Source organism: Leptonotus elevatus, chromosome 2, assembly GCF_054856555.1.
Source record: "Leptonotus elevatus isolate MCC_2025b chromosome 2, RoL_Lele_1.0, whole genome shotgun sequence".
In the NCBI taxonomy this organism is placed as follows: Eukaryota; Metazoa; Chordata; class Actinopteri; order Syngnathiformes; family Syngnathidae; genus Leptonotus; species Leptonotus elevatus.
Window position 1 is genome coordinate 29,151,840 of NC_141240.1, and position 21,128 is coordinate 29,172,967.

The 21,128-nt window shown below is 39.9% G+C and overlaps 2 protein-coding genes across 2 annotated transcripts; one reads left to right on the plus strand and one right to left on the minus strand.

Moving 5' to 3' along the window:
* Positions 1-1,081: 1,081 nt before the first annotated feature.
* On the minus strand, positions 1,082-3,454 carry pym1 (PYM homolog 1, exon junction complex associated factor). Its single transcript, XM_086068784.1, has 3 exons — positions 3,182-3,454; positions 1,989-2,082; positions 1,082-1,903 (listed from the first exon to the last, which is right to left on the minus strand). Exons 1-3 carry the CDS (start codon positions 3,210-3,212, stop codon positions 1,411-1,413), a joined length of 618 nt encoding a protein of 205 aa, XP_085924910.1. The 5' UTR covers positions 3,213-3,454; the 3' UTR covers positions 1,082-1,410.
* A 2,142-nt stretch (positions 3,455-5,596) lies between these two features.
* Positions 5,597-19,972, plus strand: spats2 (spermatogenesis associated serine rich 2). The gene is made up of 13 exons (XM_086069915.1): positions 5,597-5,761; positions 8,991-9,245; positions 9,656-9,735; positions 10,427-10,535; positions 11,417-11,466; positions 12,697-12,919; positions 14,091-14,240; positions 14,465-14,600; positions 15,456-15,514; positions 16,954-17,063; positions 17,148-17,250; positions 17,662-17,807; positions 18,838-19,972. The coding sequence occupies exons 2-13, from the start codon at positions 9,224-9,226 to the stop codon at positions 19,081-19,083; spliced, it is 1,434 nt and encodes a 477-aa protein (XP_085926041.1). The 5' UTR covers positions 5,597-5,761; positions 8,991-9,223; the 3' UTR covers positions 19,084-19,972.
* Positions 19,973-21,128: the final 1,156 nt, after the last annotated feature.

A 21,128-nucleotide genomic window follows, 5' to 3' on the forward strand; every position in this document is an offset into this window, starting at 1 on the left:
TCGGGGTAATAAACACATTTTATTGCTGGCTTTTACCTTGACACGAATGTTGACATTGGTCTGGTATTTGATAGTGTTTACTTTTTGTATGTTATTAATTTAATGTTTAATTTTTTGTTTTTATATGTTTGGTTTTTACTCCATGTAGGCTACAGCAGTTTTCATGCAGCGATTAAAAAATAAAAGTGCTCTAGAAATAATTGGCGAGGCACCCTTACGTCACTTCCATTCAGCGTCCACATATGGTGTGGCATAGACAGGAAAAACACCATATTTGGACGCTATTTTTTCAGCTTTATTGAACCATAAAATAAGTACAGAAGAGTATTGACCATTTGCACCGACGTCACGTGATCACGTGACTGCCCTATGAAGGACGGCAATGATTGTTGAATGGAAGTGGACGTAACCCGGAGCGACTTAGTGACTGTTATTATACAAATTAAAAGTTATTATTGCCCTTCGAGCCATGGAATCTACTACTTCAACCATACGTCGCCTGTGAGTCGAAGTTGCACATTTAGTCGGGACTCATAGAGCGCGATATTTACTTAAATTGGAGATCGCTAGTTTGAGAACAGCCCTTTACCTTCTGTTGCCTGCTGTTTTTACTAAGTTAATCAAATCGCCGACTTTGCCGTGTTATGGCGCGACGCTGATGCGAAACCCGAAATTCCGTGGCATCTACCCCATTGGTAATGTGAACGCTTATTAAAAACAAAAACAAATCTGATTTCACCCAAAAATCGGAACTGAGCATTAAGACCTGCAGTGTGAACGTAGCCTAATTCTCTGCTTGGGTTGCTTCAATAGTTGCAATAAACAGCTTGAAGTCTTTTTTTTTTTTTAAGAATTGCTCACTACTTGTACTTCTATCTGCCAAACTGCTGCTTGTTGTGAAATGAGTTGAGTTCACTGCCACCATCTAGTGCTTGTATCCCAATTTTTTTGCTTGAAGGCCAAACTAAAAAAATGCCGATTGAATGACAGATCAGAGCTTGACAAAAGCGCTGACGTATTGGCAGTCGGACTCAATCTCGAATCTCCGCGAACAGCTGCTGCTTGGAAACTCCCCAAAAAATCCAAATTAGATTATTTTATTGTAGTGTGTAGTATGTATGTATATTTAATTAAATATAGTGCTTTTGATGAAATCATTTAAAAAGCACACACGTCAACAAACCACTTAATTCATTTTTTTAAAGGTACAAAATGGAGCAAAAAAAATGGAACATAAGTTGATTTTGTTCTGTTTAAAAAATGTTTAAAAACGAACACCAGGGCCAAGCTGAGTGTGAAATGTCAATGAATGGGCAGACTTGGCATGAGCCGCTACTCAATGTTCATCATGAAGAGGTTAAAATGGAGGCCGGAATCACAGAGGACCAAGTTGACCAATTTCGTCCGTTCTCACGAGTGGCTCTCCAGCTGCTTCAACTCGTCTCGCAGAGTCTTCGCCCTGGCCAACTTTTCCAACTGATCCTGCGTTGGCTGCTTTATTTCCCCCGAGTCCACCTTCTGCTGCAGCTCATCCACCTGACGCAGCTTCTTTCTTAAATTCTTAATCTTCTTCGCTTTTTCCGCTGCAGGGGTATCATCTACTCCCGTCGCTGCCGCCGTTGGTTTGTGCAAGTGCTCGCCACCCGCTGAGATGGTCACATTTTCAACGGCGTCGGAGAGAGACGCCACGTCAGCCTCGCTCTCCTCCGGTTCGTGCTGTTCCTGCTGTTTTCGCTTTTCTTTACGTATCAGGTTGCGTTTGGCCGACTTGGAGAGACTGGCATCGCCGTCCGGATATCCCGGAATCTTGTGCTGCTGTTTTGGGGACTCGGCGTCAGATGCACTCAGGCCTGGCGGAAGACCTGGTTTGCTTTTGAAGAACTTCACATATTTGTTTTCATATCTGAAAGACAAAAAGAGGGAATTCAAACATTAAAAAAAAAAAACACCTCTCTTCTCATGAAGCAGTTGTGACAGAGTTCACTTACACCGGGACCTCTTCTTGGGGGACATAGCCTTCTTTCACCCGCCGTGGTTTCCTCCACGTGCCGTCCGGTCGCTGTGTGGCAGCAATGTATTTTCCTGACAAACAGGAATCGCATAAAAGGGAACTGTCAAATACACATATACAATTATAAAGCTTACATTTGTCCCACCAATACAGTGGATATAAAAAACCCAGACACCCTATTCAAATGCCAGATTTTTGTGAGGTAAAACAAAAAATAAACCAAGAAAAATCATTTCAACACTGCCTCCACGACATATACAATGGAAAAAGCTTAAATCTTTTAGTAAAGTGCAATATGTTTTGTCAGTTCTGCAACAGTAACGGTTGGGAATAGTGTGAATCGCAGATTGTTGTTGTTTTGGGCTATAAAAACACCAATAATATCAGTTGTTGCAGTTGTGGACAACAATAAACATGAAGCCACGAAAAGCACAGCTTGCTTGGAAGTGTGTTGCACCTCATTCCGTTATGCTTTAGTTACTGTTAATTAAGTAGAATGGACTTCAGGAGAAATGAACATGGCAACAACAACAAAATAGCTCTGCGCAGCAATGAATCCAACCAGTGAGAGATCATCAAGTTTGCCACAGTATGTTAAACAATTTCACTAATGCGGGCTGATATATTCACTATATAAATTGATCTTTGTTGAAACTATCTATGCCTGCTACAGGTAGTGACCAGAGATTTATATGCTCTTCCATTAGATGGCAGTAGGTACAACATTAACCTGTATCAACTTTTGTGACATGTGTCAGATATTTTTTTTCCCCTTCCAAATATGCATACATCATGTAAAATATTATGGTGGCGCACGTCTCCAGTACAAATGTAACGTGATGTTCACTACTGGTAACTTTTAATCAAACATATCCCACTGCTTCTCTTCATTTGAGCAACAACAAAAAAGGGAGGTGAGGTGAAAGCAAGTTTGTCGTTCGTCTCATACGAGAGGACGCGTGATAGCATCATGCTAACTAGCAGCTAGCCTGCGAGCAACAACAGGGATACATTTGCATGGCGACCATGCAGCGTTGCGAGCACTGCAAACGTTGCAATAGTCAAACACACAGCAGCTGGTAAAATAGTAAATCTCACCAGCAACCGTTTACTAATTGATATTTGTTAATTATATTTTAATTATGTAAGTTCCACACGCGCAGGGCTTACCAGATTCATCTGTAACATAGGGGGTTGCCATTTTGAAGAGCTGATCGTTCCCCTTCGTGGGTCAACCTAAACGTCCCCCCTACCCCACGCTCTTCGTCCCAAAACAGGCAGAGACTACAAAATCGTTATCGTAGTAATCTCATTACGTTGTCCTCGAGGTGGTCGCTTTCATGACAACATCAGGCGATTAAGCGAGAACGAGAGGTAAAGCAGAGCCGGTCTTAAAAGAACACCATGAGCCTGTCTATCGGGAGGTGCAAATTGACAAAACGAGCGAACGCCCCCCCCCCGACGGAAGTGACGGTTCTTTAGGGTTGCCATGTATCGATGCAAAGCGTTTGCCTCTTCGAAGCGGTTAATAAAATAAAATTCAAGAAAGAAAGAAAGTACTGCGGAGAAAAATAGTTACTGCGACCATTCAGCTTTACCCGAAGTCCGGCATCGGGACCTTTGAAGACATTTTAATTCACCCGTATTTTATATCTCTTGACATTTTCCTGTCCATTCAATGGACATGGTCACACACAAAAATCGTTGCAGGCTTTGTAAACGCAACTGCCACATATGTCAAAGATCTTGGAGTTGAACAGTATGGACAGACAGCTGCACAGCTCCTTCAGTGACACTAGATTCCGATGCTACTTTCTGACAGCAGCTGTCAGCACTCAGCAGGCATGGCTCCAGGATGTTTTTTTATTTTTTATTTTTTTTTATTTTCTCTGCTGGGGCTAAAGCGATGCTTGACTAATTTATAGTAGGGGTGAGAAAATAATTTTTAAATAGATTTTTATTTTGTTATTTATTTTAAATAAAACTGATCTTACAGCACAAGACAAAATGGTGGTCTTACTTGGTGAATAGAAGCTCTTCGCTCATTGAAAGCATTGGACTTTGGATCGTTGTAATTTGATTTTATTGAGGATTATTTTAATTTCAAAATGTGATGAATGAGTGTCATGTGACTATCAATCTGCCTGCAGAGGCAAAAGTGCGATAAGAACAGAAATTGGACGTAATTGGTCTAATGTTAGACTTACAAACAGCCAAGAGGCAGTTGCACATTTATTACATTATTAATAATGAAATAATCAAAACCGAGTATGTATACAATTTAGTTCTTAGGTCATCTGAATTTTGTACATTATAACAATAATGTAAAAAACGTTCCATAGTGTGACATGCAAGCTATAGCTTTACATTATAATGTCAAAAGACTATCATATGGTACGATAGCTAGCACGGAGCTGTGGTGGTTTGATGTCAGGTTGAGTTAGGGCAGCCAGTCTAATACTCTAACATTCTATACAAAGATTAGGACATTTGCATCAATACTTTCAGCTGAATTCAGCGATTTGGACAATTAGACTGATGTTTTGCCTATTTGTATTTAGTTACCCCTCTCTTTCACTGCTTGTACACATTTTGTCCAATGTTCTGGGTCCATGGAAAAAAACATGGAACAATAATTTAGTTTCCATTACAATATGGTTGGAACATCAAACCAACCTCTTTTATGCCTGATTTTCTGAGAGCTTTGTATGCTAGTCACATGCAAAAGCGATACACCTTTTCATTCAATACATTTGCTTTATTTTCATGACAATGTAATGTACATAGTTGATCCTCACTGAAGGCATCAAAACTATAATGACAACCCTTGAACACATTTAGAGTCATGTACTTAAAAAAAAGAAGGTGAAAATAATAAAATAAATACATTAATAAATAGCCACCCTTTTCTCTGATTACTTTTTTGCACATACTAGGTCAAAAGGTTTTTCCAACAGTCTTTAGGGAGTTCCCAGAGGTAAGAATGCTAAGAGTATGCAAAAAAGTAACCAGAGCAAAGGATGGCTATTTTGAAGAATCTATCATATAAAACATGTTTATATATATATATATACCATTTGTTTTCACCGTGTAAGGGGCATTGCGAAAATATATCAGAAATGCCCAGATGTTCGGAATTGTCCATAGCACCTCCTATTCCTGGTGTAGCGCCATCCATGCATTGCATACCCACGGCCCTAGTGAGGATAATCTTCTTATGTCACTATTCCAAACTTTTCCCGTTTGTCAATTTTTCATTCATTCATCCATCCATCCACCCATTCATTCATTCATTCATTCATTTATTTTGTTATTTTTCAGTTCCAGCAAACAATGTTTTTTTGTACACACAAGTATTTTGTGTTTTAAAGAACATTTCATCATGCACAATCGATTTACGCTCCTAAAACACATTGAGGCTTTGTGTGAATTTTCATTATAGAAAAATTAGCTTCGACTCCCTGAAAAAAAAAAGTAAAAATCACATTAGGACTCACTTTTACTATTTTTGCTGGTATGTCAGCTTTGTCATTTAAATGTTTGCCGTGTGCCGTGAATGGCTAATAAAGGCGTGTTTGTGCGGTTCCAACCTGGCAACCCTGGAGGAACCTGAAGCGAACTACAGCAGAACACAGCGGCGGAGCAGCAGTAGAACACAGACTCTTGTCTTGTCGCTTACCTCACAAGTCTGCTGCCTTTGGGATCTGCGGTCACTCGTGCCCGAATTATTCTCTCCTTTTGCATCACCAAGTACGTAACTATTATTTACCTACTAGCATAGCATGTTCAGCGTTGTTATTATGAAGCTTCTAAGCGAGCCGCTAAAATCGGCGCAGAACGGATAAATGGGTAGCTGATAGAGCAGATTTATTTATTTAAAAAACAACAACATAATAACTGCAAGCTAGCTGCAAGCTACCGAAACCTTCATACCGATTTTCATTTTTGATGGGGGGGGGAAATAGTGTTAGCTACCGTGTTCATGTTGCAAATCATCGCCGGTGTGTTGCTGGAAATGTTACGCCAGAGGCTAATAATTGCGGTCCTTACCGCGTAGCTGTGCAAAGCTTACGCGGCGTTAGGTAACGATAGCAAAGCTAACCTTAGCTCCGGAGTTGGTCTGATGATGGGAAACGAGCGAGCAAGCAAGCTTATTGTGTGCTACATTTTACAGCCTTGTGACGGCTAGAACCTGTCTTGTCATACAGAGACAATGCATGGAATGTATAGCGGTTTGGTTGTCATAAATTGCCATTGAAATGTTCGTTTAAGTGGAGAAACGAACATTTTTCTTTTGAGGGATTTCGTGTAGTGTTCCAAAATGTGCCTGCTGAACGTTAACTTATCGACGGTCAAGTTTTCCACTAGTTTCACTTTCCAATAATATCCAGGCCAGTTTCTTGGCGTGGTCCGAGGAGCTCATTGACTTGCATACGTCACTGCGTGTGTAAATGTGTTTAGTTTTAAAGTTGAGAGTGCCTCTCACTCAACTCCCCTCCTCCTCCTCCTCCTCCTGCTCCTTCATCCTGCAGCAGGCAGCCCGAATCCTGCTGGCTCTCTTGACGACTCAAGTAACAGCAACCCACTTGATCAACAAATACAAGGATGCAGCACATACACCACTATCAAAAAGTTTGGGATCATCAGCTTTCCGGGGCAAATTTCGGGATGAACAGAAAAATCAATTTGACGTCCTATTCAGTGTTTCACGTCCTTTTTTTGTATTGAGAGTGTTTCAGTCCCTTGCTGTTTCCAAACAAGTAAGTGAACAGCAACATTCATAACAGGTGACCATTAATTAACCTATAAACTTCCTGGTTCAGTTGGAAATGCTATATAAACCAACAATCATCTTCATCAAGCAGTTTATATTTTGACATCATGAGGCTTCAAATCCGACCTTGTTTGAGGGACTTATTTTAAAATGTTCATGTTTTGTTGTTGCTGCCATTCAGCTGTTTGTTAGAGAACAACAAATTGTACAAAAATACCAAAATACATTGCAAGGTTGGACATGTTCACCCAAATGTTTAGGGATGATAAAATTAAATTTACCTTTACAGTACATTTGTTTCATTGTGGAAGTTCGCCAAATATCCTAAACTTAATGCAAGTAGTGAACGTGCTTGCTTTATACTTGTCTGCACGCCTGTCCGCACTATCGCACCGGTGACTGTCATGCGCATACACAGGTGTGGTTGAAACCGTCATCGATAAACCGAAAGGGGCAAGCGCAGCTTTTAGCTTTCCATTTCCCGAGAAGAAGCAATCAGTTTTGCTTCCTGCTTCAAAGCAAACATGGAAAAAAAATAAGTTTGAATAATGTTTGATAAATAGTATCACAGTTTCTGACACTTGGCCAAAATACTCACACTTAGTTTGTACTAGGGTTGCAGTTTTTTCTTAATACAAGTACAGATACTTGTTTGGGGGAACTCTCTTTATATAATTGACATGACATGAATGAAGTAATGCTTGGTCACGAGCCACAAGCGTGTCTCTTCCATTTGAGCTGCTTAAAAACACATTTGTGAAACAACCTTGAAAGTGCTCCAAAACAAACTCGGTCATTTCTAGGTCAACTCGACAGTGAGATTCTTACAGAAGAGCGTGTCAAAGATTAGGACTGTCTGACAAATGAAGGTTTATTTTCCATACAGGAGGCGGCAATTGATTGAAATCTGCCTTTTATATTTTTATATTTTAACTTGTTAGTGGCCATTTATATGTGCTTCTATTGAGTTTTTGCAAAAGATGAAGACGCATCTCGAAATCTATGTGAAAATGATTGTGTGATGTTGCTAGTTGTTTTTATAATAATAGTGTGGTCAGAAGAGTTGCTATATATAAGTTGCAACAATGGCTGCGTTTGTAACCTAGCACTTCTATTTGCAGCCTTGTTGTTTTTTGTGTCTTATGCTAAATTGGTGTTCGGACTATAAGAGGATCCATGGGGAAAAATTATCCTTTGTTAAGGGGTCCCTGGACGCATAAAGTTTAAATGTCACGTCAACCCAAAAATGTTGTATGTGCCCCCATTAGTCTAAACACAACATTCTGTTTAATATTGTGCTTGTGGAATATGAGCAAAGCAACAAAATCCACCTGTTTTTATCTCTCTCAGTGGGCGGCCATTTTGCCACTTGCTGTCAACTGTAAATGATATCTGCTCAGGTAACGACCAATCACGAAAACAGGTGACCCATGACTGGATGTTAGTTGAGCCCCGAGCATCTGTGATGTCATTTTCAGTGGCAGAGATGGATAAAAATGGGTGAATTTTGCTGCTTTATTCATACTGTATACTAGGGGTGGGAATCTTTGAATGTCTCTCGATTCGATTCCGATTTTTCGGTCTGCGATTTGATTCAGAATAGATTTTCGATTAAGAGCGATTTTTGCTTCAAAATTATTTGATTGACACTGATTTTTGCTTCAATCTATAGATGTGCAAGGAATTGTAATGATCTACTCCAGTCTGACTCGCTAATGCTAATTAGCGCGCTACTCGCGGCACTTTTATCACTCAAAAGAACGGCTCCACGCTAAAAAAACAAAAACTTTTATTGGAATTACTTGATTGTGACTTTTTCCTTCTTCTCTCTATTTTGGCTACAACTTAACAGTGTATTAGACTGCGTGGAACCACACTGCCTCTCAGTGGCCAAACCGGGTACAACATGAACAGCGCTCCTAATAAAGGCACACACAGACAAAGGCAAGACAGTATAAAATAATTTGAATAAAATCGATTTCGGGACATTTAAAATCTATTCTGAATCATGCTAAATGAGAATCGCGATTCTTATGAGAATTTTTTTTTTTTTGGGCACACCCCTACTGTATATCACAAGCACAATATTAATCAGAATACTGTGTTTAGACTAGTGGGGGACTCCCACCACCGCCATTTCTGTTTTAACTAGACAAAAGCAACCAAATGAACGACAACTTTTCCTCCCTACTTTCTCCTCACCAGGAAGAGAAATCGTATCTTTAGCTGAGCTGATGGTGGAGGTTTGGTCTGAATCTCCCCCTTCCGACCTTCCGGCCCAGGCGTGAGCCTCGACAACTTCCTCCGTCACAGCACAAGCTCTGAGAAAGGGAGCAACACCTTCGGATCCTTCACTTGAGAGCGATAGTGCGCGCACTTTGAAGTCATCGTCTTGAGAAAGTTGCAGACTCATCATTGTGCAACTTGTGGCTGACAACATGGCAAAGAAGAACCAAAAGGGTAAGTGTGTGTGGCTGAGATGAACACTCCCGGCGCACGCGCAAGGCTGACGCGGGGCGAGGTCGTGGCTGGGTGCGTGGCGTAACAAGTAGCAGAGTGACCTGGCCGTGTATGTTTACTGTCACTTTAACCTCTTTTCCTATCACCGGTGGATCTGTTTAACTTTGGACTTCCCTCTCGCTGTCCTACTCAGCTGTGTGCAAATTTCCCTCCTCTACATTTAAGGGGAAATATCCTGAAAGCCACTTTGTCTTGCTTGACACAAACAAGCCAGCATAGGAATTGACCAGACATTTCTTGGGAAGATTTTAAATGTAGCTCCATTAAGAATTGATGTAACATAACTCGTACACACTGATTTTGAAGCGTCTTCGCTCTCTCTCTCTTTTTTCTTTTTCTGCTCATTTCAGACACTTCGGGCGTTGTGTTTGACACGCGCTCAAAGATGGTCATGTCCCAGGGAGGACCGCCGGAGAGGATGAAGGAAAAGGTAAGACGTGTGTACGCGAGCAATGTCGAGGAGTTTGTTATAACACACACACACACACATGCTTCCCGACCATTTGTACTTTGGAGGACCATTATTGTTTGTTTAACGTTCTACACCTCACTTAACCTGAAGGCCTTTCGGGAAAGTCTGCTTTTTATGGAAATGCATCTTAAGTGTTTTTATTGCGTCAGAAGCCTGAGTATTTTTTTTAATTTTTACCGAGACAGTGTCTTTTAAAATTATGTGTATATAAACATGGTTCCAAATGCAGTGCAGCGGCCGCAGGCAATAATTTTTTTCTGCACTTTGACTTGACACTGTTGTGACTGATGTGCAAATTTAAACCCATTAAGACTCTTTTGTTGTGACTTTTGTCTTGTCCGGGGGTTGCTATAGTGCACAGCACACCAAAAAATAAAGTCTACTTCTGAGTTTCTGAAACCTGTGCATGAAACATGAGCCCATTTTGGCAGCAGGGACTCGACATGCTTCGCTTGTTAGCCACAGGCAAATATTATTGTAAAACACTACTGTTTTGGTTTAGCTTGTTGGCACTCGGCTACATTTATGGCGGATGTAAAACTGTGCTTACCTGATGTTTTGATGCAGTGCTTTATTGTAGTTAATGTTTAAACCTGTTCCAGCTGATATGTGTCACTTGTTGTATGACATCTGTTTCCATGTGTTGCAGATCAGCGCCGTCAGGGCAGTTGTCCCCAACAAAAGCAACAACGAGATTGTTCTGGTGTTGCAGCATTTTGAGAACTGCGTCGACAAGGCAGTTCAAGCATTCTTAGAAGGTATGAGGGCATCCATTGTTGACCTAGAAAGCTTCACTATAAAACATTTATTGGCTCGTGTTTGGCTTCCATAAAAGCCACAGTTCAGAAAGGCCTTTAACCCTGGAAAACCCACGGGGTCAAATTTGGCCCCTATAAATTCTGCTACTCAAATAACAAAGACCTTTTTTATTTTATTTTATTTTTTACAAATTTAACTTCAAAAGTCCAGAGTGCCACTTCTGACCCCTGCATGGGGTCATCTAGTGGAGGAATATTGCACTTACATGAGCCAGAGTGGTGGTGACAAGATGGCTGGCAACATGCTAATTTTGTTGAGCTGGAAATCAATCCAAACAAAACCATCTTCTCAGCAAACCATCAGATGGTAAAATTGTGTTTTTTTTGTTAATCTATTTCATATCATGTTGCAGAATGCCTAGGAGTTTGTTTTATATATATATTTTGATAAATAAGCAACTCTGAGCTAGTTTTTAAAAAAAAGGGTTAAAATTGAAAAAAATTATTTTGGTGTTCAGTGAACTTATAGCAGTCATTTAATGTATAATTCATAATTTTCCAAAGAAGAAAAGGGTTCTCCAGGGTTAAGGCAATGGCCATGTACGTCATATATGACAGCAGCTGCATTTAGTGGAGATTGCATTGTTTGTTTTTTGCAATTCCACCTGACTTCCAGTAAGTCAGTTGTGACGTGCTAGCTGTCATCGTAGTGGCGCTTAGATTAGTATGCCTGGGCTATATTTAGCTCAAGAAAGTCCTTTTACGTCAGACACGTCAGACTCTTTTGTTTGTTTTTTGTTTAAGTAACATCCTGACAGCACCAAGAGGCATTCAAACAATGTATTGAGTATTTTGCATTGTTTTTGGCACACCTTTTGTAGGTAGTGCAGTGGAGATCCTGAAGGAGTGGAGCGTCACGGGCAAAAAGAAGGTATGCGCACCTCATTCTCATTGATTGAAGATTATTTATTTATTTTGTGAAGCATCATGTTACTGTACAGTTGACACCTGCTATTCATTGGGGATATGTACATTTTTGTTGTTGTTTTTTTTTTTTTTTTTTACAATCCAAAAATGTCTTCATTGAGGCATATTTTAATACCTATAGGTGACGTTAGTTAACCCCGAAAACCTGAAGCTTTCCTGGAAATTCAACAATATTTTCAATGCCTACTAAATAATTGATATCTCATCTCCTGAAGCAGACAGAAACATAATTCCAAACATATTTCAAAGCTTAGACATGTGTTTATTATAAAACTTCAATATATATATATATATATAAGAAATAAACATAACTGTTGTTGCATCTGCAGGTATATTTACCTTCCAACACTGGAGCGCAGTTGTAATAACCTCGGGGATCGCGTTGTAATTATTCGTCGTCCGTTCCGTTACAAAGCCGTCGAACATTTTCAACATTCTCATTGTCTACAAACATATTTCTTAACAATATGTCCCTGTTGACTGCTTACACTGATTCAAAGTCCTCCCGCGCCGCCATCATTTATTTCATAACTCCCGCGAGCAAATCTGCGTCAGCCATGAACGCTCGAATAAAATTCCAGGACATGCTACGAGGCCCACGTCACCCTCTCGTGTATGTTCTGATGCATTTCGTCGGATAAGGGGCCAAGAATTGGTCAAAACAAAATGACGTAGCCGCTCTCTCAGCTTTAAAGGGAGAAGAGCGTGGATGCGTTCCCGGCTCTTAACGGTAGCAACGGCCTTAATGGGTTCAAAAAAGAAAGAGAGAAAATCATTCATTACAATTTTACCATTAAAATGGGGGACACATGAAGGAAAATAACTAAGTATGCGGGGGAAGGCAACATAATTGTATGATATTTATTTATACTGTATAAGAGTACAAAGGCATTTTATGGGAATTAATTGGTGGAAAACAGGAAGTCAGTTACATAGATACCCTTTGTTAAGAGTGACTTTTTTGAGACAAGCGGTCGATGGGCCGTTTATATATTCATTTATTTTATTTTATTTTAATTGCGAGCAAACTTGAAATTATCTTTTTCTGTGTATATATTTTTAAATAACTAAAGTTTCATTGAGTTTTGCGCAGGTCACATCCCACCTGTCCTATTGATACTTGACAAAAGAAAATATCAACAAAGCAGCCTGACATTGATATCTTGATCTGCAGCCCAATAAGAAAAAGAAGCCCAAGCCCCGGCCCGAGGCTGCAGCCGAACCCGGCCCGTCCGAAGCCGCACCTGTCGAGGAGGGCAAGGACAAGACCAACGGCTTCCACCCCAATGGTTCATTGGTGGAGGGGGAGTCACTTGATTCTCTAAGCGAACATTTAGACTCGGCTTCCCTGGACGCGTCGGAGCTGGACTCTGAGCTAACAACATCTGAAATCACTGGTAAACACAGACAGGACTTGCATATTGATGCTTCTTTTGTTTGTGTTGCTATTATGTGTTTTAGGGGCGTACTCACACTAGGCCATTTGAAACAGGCCAGACTTTTGTGCGATTCTGCCCCACTTTTTTGTCACCCCCTGGCATGCACGCAAATTGCAATATATGGTTTGTCTTATTAAGCTGCCATCACGTCATCATACAACACAGCTTTGCTGATTTGGTGGCTATTTTAGTTCAGCCAATTTCTATCGTGCAAGGTGACATTTATCATGGAGAGGTGTGATAAGGCATACATGACTGACTGGAATAGTTCTGGCGATTCTGTTTATTTGCATTGGGCGGGGTTATTAATGATTGTCTTGGAAAAAGCACATTGCCATCCAATAGAACGTCTGTTTTGGTATGCCACAGTTTTCAAAAGATTCGGTGATTTGATTTTGACTGATTAATTTACTGCTAGCTGCAGCATACACTTCTGACAGACTGATATTACATCAAGTAAAGATGGAAGTCATGTTTGAAGTTCGTTCATTCATTTCATTAGCAATTTAGTTTATTTCACATTGTTTTCTGAATGTTAAAATTATGGTCATTTCTGCACGTCTGGAACAGATTATTTGGATTTACATTGCTTCCTATGGGAAATACTGCTTTGGTATTCACCCAATTAGAATTTATACAGACTTTCAAAACAGATTAATAGTGAAAAACGTTTTATTGTAATTTATAGCTGCGCTTGGCTGGCAACAAGCTCAGGGTGTGCCTAGCCTACTGCCCGAAGCAAGCTGGGATAGGCTCTAGCGCCCCCCGCGACCCTTGTGAGGACTAGCGGTTAAGAAAATGGATGGATGGATGTAATTTATAGTCCTTGACCAGTCATTCTGGGCTCTTCCAAGCGTGCAAGGGAAGAAATCTTAAACATAAAGCACTTGTTCTTAAAAATCATAATAACAATAATAATAATAACTTGGCTTTTTATAGTACTGTGACCAAAAAACACTGAATATTTTACTTATTAATCAAACATACCAGATGTTAAAGTATCAGCTAGGCCTAGCATAGCACAGATTGCTTAGTGAGAATATGTCCTTACCAAAAACAAATGTGGACGCATCATCACTTGTTAGTCACCAGAGGAATTAAACAGCTGCGATGTGCGGCCCTCTCATAGGTGCAGAAGCAGAGCCGCCCTCTCAGCCGGTACAGAGTTCTCACCAGGGGTTCAGAGGCAACAAAGCACGAGATTCACAGCGTCACAATTCCTCCTTGGCACTCCCCGATGGGCAAAGTCAGCAGCGGCCGTCTGCGGGAAAAAAGATTGGTAAACTCCGTGACTCATTGCTAAAATCTGCTTAAGGTGTGGTGTTTAGTAACTGAAAATAATTGTGTAGTTTCTTCTCACGCAGACGCCAGCTCATTAGTAATACTGTGTCACGTTGCAGTTGAGTGAATGAAGAAGAAGAAGAAGAAAAAAATCATTTACTACTCAAATATAGGCCACATGACATTAATCTGTCTTGTGACAATTTGAATGTGTCCCCTCAGCTCCCAACATTGACCGCTCTGTGAAGGACTTGCAGCGATGCACCGCTTCGCTGACTCGCTACAGGATGTTGGTGAAGGAGGAGATGGAGTCATCCGTCAAGAGGATGAAGCTGACTTTTGCTGATCTCCAGACCACGTGTGTATATTTTACAGTTGTTGTTGTTTTTTTTTTTTTTTTTTTTTTTTTAAATAATGGATTTGCCCAGTATTTTGCATTGAAACAATTAGCGGTGTAATAGTTATTGCTATGACAACATGCAGCGTACACAAATAATATCTTGTGTTGCAAGCTTAACTCGTCTACTCCCCAAAATTTAGAAACACGTTCTATTTTAAATATTGCCATGATCTCTTATACGTTTTTTAAAAATCTTTTTTTATGCTAGAGCATACAAAAGGCTTTGATACAGCCTCTGACCTGAAGAGGTGGCTTAAAACAATGGTATTAAAAACGGCCAGCAGGTGACAGCAGAGTATAAGAGACCAGACAGGGCCATGTTGCAAACAAGCCACAGTTCTAAAGAGATTTATGAAAAATGATGAAACTTAGCTATATTCTAATGCTATTTGCTGCAAAACAAAAACGGATACAAATATACCTTGTATTTTTTTCCTGATGAAAGAAGACTCTAATCTTTCTTTTGGTAGGTTCCATGTTTTTATAGCAATAGAACACAATATTCTGTGGGCCTTACAAAATCATTCAAAATCCAGTAAAACGGGAGCGAAAGGGGTTGCTTCAGTGAAAATGGCTGGAAGTAAATTAGGTAATAACCGCTGTACTTAATGTTTGCTATTTGATTGTTTTATTTTTATGGCTATTAATTATTTTCATACATGTCAGTGACTTGCACTAGACCTGACTGTCATGTCCTACTGCAGAACCTTTCATCACATTATCCGAACCGTGCAGCTGTCTCTTGATTCATGTTTCTGGAATTCTTGTCTGTAATCTGATTAAAGACAATTTTATCCTCCTCTTCCTTTTCAGCCTGATGGACAGAGAAGTGACACTGCTGTCCGAAATGGACAAAGTGAAAGCAGAAGCCAGTAAGTACTGTCTTTGAGAAGTCGCAGGCAGATAGAAGCTCTCAAAGGAACTCAATCTGGCCTGACGTGTTTCTGGGAAGCTCGTAAAAAGTCTTGTTTGGGAAGAGCAAGTCTAAGTTTTTTGGGTGAGTGAGGAGCCTTCAGGGGTCCAATTATACCAGTGGTCTGCAACCTGAGGCTCTGTGGCTACCTGTGGATCTCTAAAAAAAATAAATAGTATAAATTAATATTTTTTATATATTTGTTTTTATTTTTAGATCAAAAGGCAGAAAAGAAAATGTACAAAAAACTACAAAATGTCCACACCAAAAAAAGAAATCCAGAAAGAAATAATTTAAAAAATTGGCAAGAATGTCAGATATTTGCTGGCAAAATAAGCAGGAAAAATGTCAGAAAACAAAGGCCATAAAATGTCCAAAATAGGAAGAGAGGCAGAAAATTACCAGAATATGGCCATAAAATTGCCGAAAAGTCTAAAAATATATTTTAAAAATTACACGCAAAAAAAAATCCAAACACTAAAGACAAAAGGTAGAAGAAAATGAATGTCAAAGTATTGGATGTTGCATATTTTTGTGTTGTGGTGCAACTCCAATAACTCATGAGCCCTCAATACATTAGACTAACACTAACACACTTCCTTCATCACAATCTTCAAGTGTTTTGCGGCTCCAGACACATTTGTGGTTATTTATTTGACCTAAAATAGCTTTTTTGACAGAAGAGGTTGCTGACCCCTGAAATATACCTTCAACATTCCTGTATTTGCATGTATTGAAAGTAGGGAGAAAAAAAAACCAAGTGTATCAAGACAAGACATTAGTACAAGTAGGCCATTCTGCTTCATTCTGGTCTTTGAGCGAAGAGCGTTTCTGGAAAAATGGAATGGTGTCGGGTGTCAGGGGAGTCTCGGCACTGTCTTCATGCTGGGAAGCGTGAGAAAATGTGCAGACATGAAACTCGAAAAGGAAAAAAAAACAACAACACTTTCTTCTTTTGGCTTTTCCTGTCTTTTCCGTTCAATTCCCCAGGAATTGTTAGAAAAACTCAGATGGATCATTTAGATTTTTAGGATATCGTGGTTAAAAATCAGCCGTGCTGTACAGTTCAGGTTGCAAATGACAAGTGACTGTTGTGTGCTTGCTGAGCCGAGCTGTAAATTTACACGAGAGCAATCAAACGTTTCGATGCGGAGCTCGACATACCCGAGTCCGGAACTATCTAAGTGTTTTTATTTTCTTGATGTGCTCAAACGGATTTTACAAAATGACATCCTAATTGTTAAAGACCGTGATTGGTTAGTCACCGGACGACCGTGCAATTCAGTAATTTCCGTTATTACGGCACAAAACTCACGCGCCTCAGCAACAAATACGTCATTCTTTTGACATGTACTTCCTATCTCTTCAAATCTCATATCTTAACTATTGTCGTTTCAGTGGTGAGTTTGAACGCCCGACAGAAGAGAGCCGAAGAGCTCCGCAGGCTGACGGACCAGTCGGCGTCCATGTCTGAAGAGCAGCTGACTGAACTGCGGGCCGACATCAAGGTGCTTCAACTCGCTCTCCGGCGCCGCGCTTGCTTCCGCCGCGATGCCCTGACTCTCGTCTGTCGCCGTTTTTTGCCTTTGCAGCACTTTGTGAGCGAGCGCAAATACGACGAAGATCTCAGCAAAGCTGTCAGATTTACTTTCGATCTGGAACCGCTGAAGACGAGCATCACGCAATTCGGATCTGGTAAAAGCTGTCATGGCCGCTACCGCCATATTGTTACCTTTTTAAAATAATGGCCAAAGTCATAGTGTAACAGTTTTTTAAATTTTATTTTTTGCCTTTTAATATTTCCCCTGGTCACATCTGCTACATCTTTCGTTAAACAGAACATTCAGTTTTACCCATGAAATTAAATATTAATTAATACAGTTGTGCTTGAAGGTTTACATAGTTTACATGCATTTGGGGTATGTACATTTATGCAAATGTGCAAAAATCAAAAATGCTATGAATTGTCACCAAAACGATTGCCTCAGTATTTTGTATTTTATGGGTACTAGGCAACTGTGTCACCGTCCAGTGCGCTCAGATAAAAGTGTAGAAACGGGGTTTGTGATTTCTGAATCTGCCACGTCTCCTCATTTTCTTTGCCAGTTTACCACCCTCAGACGGGTTACTCGGATCGATCCCGTTGCAGCTCCACGTCCTCCTCAGTGGCCAGCCCAAGTATTGTGGAAAGTCCTCCCCCCGCCCAGACCCAAAGCCCCCCCAGCCAATTCCGACCACCGCCGAACAAACAGGTAAACATTTTTTTAAAGGGCGGGGTGAGGTAGTAATGCAAAGTATGGCCCAGGGGCCACGTATGACGTACTCTGTTCTTGAAGTCGGTTCTGATTTGTTTCGAAGTAGATCGTATGCGAAGACTAGGAATTATTCAGTACTTATAATTGTGGTGATGTTGTGTTAAAATGTTTTTCAACTAGGCATGTCAAAATGAGTGTGTTTATTTAAAGTTCCTTTAATGCCACTACATTTTTTTTGACGCATGATTAATGACCTGTACTGGGGGAAATTCCAGTCGCAATGCAGCAGACTTGTCCACGTCACTATTAAGCTGTAATAAATTAAATAATAATATATTTGTGGAGACTAAGGTCTAGTTGTATTTTGTTTAGTTTTTTAAATGTGCAGAATTTCACAAGTTACTTCATGTTAGAAAAATTACCAACACAAATCAATATCACACTTTCTTTTCCCTTTTTTTTTCTTTTCTTTTTTTTACAGTGCATCTTTTTAATTTTAACTCAATTATATGAATTATTATGAAATTACTATCAGTGACTAAAATATGCAGTCATATTTCTAGTAAAAAAAAAAATATTGTTATTTTTTTTAACAAAGAGCGTATGAAAACGAAGTTTTTTGTACATTTAAAACAGATATGAAATTTGCGATTAATCTATTAAAGTCATGCGATTAAGATTTTTTTTTTTTACTTAATGCAATGACACCCCTATTTTAAACATTTCATCAGTACTTATAATTGTGGTGATTTAGTGTTAAAAGTTTTTCAAGTTCAATTTTCCTGATAAAAAAAATTAAATTAAAAAAAAAAATTATTTATATATATATATATATATATATATATATATATATATATATATATATATATATATATAAAAAATTTGAGCTGACCTCATTGTGCACGCATGTCACACAGAGAAAGACAGAAAAGCGATGAGAAGGGTTCAACTTGACAGTTGTGGTTTTCAAGCTCAAACGTGGCACCCTAAGGAAGACGCTGTGTCTAACTTGTGACGTGGTCCTCAGATATTCCAAGGCAACCGGCGCATGTTCCAGGGCCCAGGCTATCAGTCGGGCAACCAGCGCTACAGCAGCGGCTTCAATCACGATCGACACCCTGGACGCCCTGATCACCGCTACCGCGGCGACGGCAGCGGCCCGCCGAACAGCTCTCGAGGCGCGTCCCACGCCGCCGCCTCGTCCTCGTCCAACCAAAACCGAGCTTCTTACAACGGTCTTCCTCAAAGGCTTCCGCGGATGCCTTGCCCTTGACACTGGAATCCCTCCGCTCGCTCCAAGCCCCTTTACTTATCAACCTTGCACTCCCCGAGCCTCTTCCCGCCATCCCGAAAATAAGTTTACATATTTTCATGGTTCCATATACACCAATCCGTTCATCCTTCAAACTTGAACAGCTCTCATGCTTCGTGGCTAGAGTAGTGATGTAAGGCCCGAGTGAGGCTTCTCCTCGCCGTCTCCCGTCCACTTGTGAGCACTGCAATGGTACTTGACCGACATTTGTCCTCACCGCAACCTTTTTCGTGTCCCCCTTTCAATATCAAAGTTTAAAGGAAGTCGTATGGCACTAATGCTGAGCTGCTACAAACCAGGGAGAACTAGTGCTTTAGCTTTAGCTTGCTAATAGCTGTCCTCAGTAGTTTGTTGCTGAACTATGCTAATTTGCTAGATTGATGTTTTCCAACCTTGAATGAGTCGAGGTGCCTGTATATAAACACTAAAATAATCACGTTTCAAGGCACTCCGTTTTTTTGGTATTTTTTTTTTCAAACAGGTGGCTATGCATGTCACATAGTTAATTTTTCTGCCAGTCACTAGAGGTCGCTTGCATTTATTTTGGACAACGATGCATTACAGTGAACTCGCTGCGGCTTGGCCTTAGTTTTTTAATCTACCCTTAGTTATTAATTGCTTTTGTTGTGAAAATATTGCTTTGCCGTCATCGTGGTGCCGAGGACCGATGTGGAAGTGAGTTGAGTGTTACTGAGACACAAATTGTGCTTTGCTGCCACCTTGTGGCATGCGTAGTCAGTTATTTTATGATGGGGGACGTCCTTTATTTTTTTTTTGCGCCAGACGCTCACATTTTTTGTTATTGTAATGAATAGATAATTTTCAGACCAATAAAGTTTCAGACCCTGAAGTGCCCCCTTCCTGATCAGTTTTGTATTAGAGGGCTCTTTTTTTTTGGGGGGGGGGGGGGGGGTAGATTGTTTTGGTAGATGTTTTATTTAAAAAAAAAAAAGGTGGAAGTCCTTTTATGGTGTTTTTGCTTCTGACCAACACATCTAACTTTCTTCCTTGAGCAGTTTGTTGTGTTGCCTTTAGTTGAACACACTTTTTTACGTTTGCCTTCATCATCATTTTCAGATCATTGTAAAGAATAAAATCTGCCCACTTATTTTTTTCTCCCAATACATACTCTCGTTTTTGTACTGCATGAGTAAAGCTTCTCACTTTGTGTTGCCACCAAAACGTGAAGGAAAACAAGTTAAATACCTCATTGCGGAAGCTTCAGTGTGGCCTGTATAAAAAAAAACTGCGGGAAATATACCTTTTTAAAACCTGCATTTCTTCACCTTTATTACCCTGAAGATTTTTTCCTTTTAATTTCTTCATGTTAATTGCTTGAAAGTTGTAATATTTGCATTGAAATGGGCCAAGAATCTTTTGACTGAAAAATACTTTGGGAAAGCGTAACACTACAGCGAGTGTCTAGTTAGCTTGATACAAAAATGAGGAGCTAGCCTAGCTAACATCTTCAAAGTTCACTGATGAGGTTCTTGCTGCATAGTAGTCTTTTTTTTTTTTTTGTACGCCGACAAGACAAATATACTGTAGTGCTTTGTTTAATGTGAGCTTTAAAGGTGCTACAGCTAAGTTAGCATCATTTAGAACTAATTAGCAATGTGCGTTTCTAAACTATTCCTTCAGGTGTTCATGTTTCTGACTGATGTAATTTTTGCTGTTGAGTTGATCACAACTTGAAAACCACAATGTCTTTTTTTGGTGCAAATTGTAGAAATAGTTTATTGCCAAAGACTTGTCTTTTTCTTTTCTTAATATTTTATCCCATTGTTTTTTTGTTTTGTTTTTTAAATCTCAGTTAATCTTGCAGCCTTTTCATTTCCTCAACAAAAATCTCCATGTGAGATTATCAATCCAAATTCAATGTAGTCGTCACCTCCCTTCTCTCTCTCTCTCGGCCTGTATATATTTGCTATGTGAATATTCACATTAGGCATCATGGACATCCAGTTGCTGAGACATCCGCAAACTCAAGTGCCTTTTCTTATGGT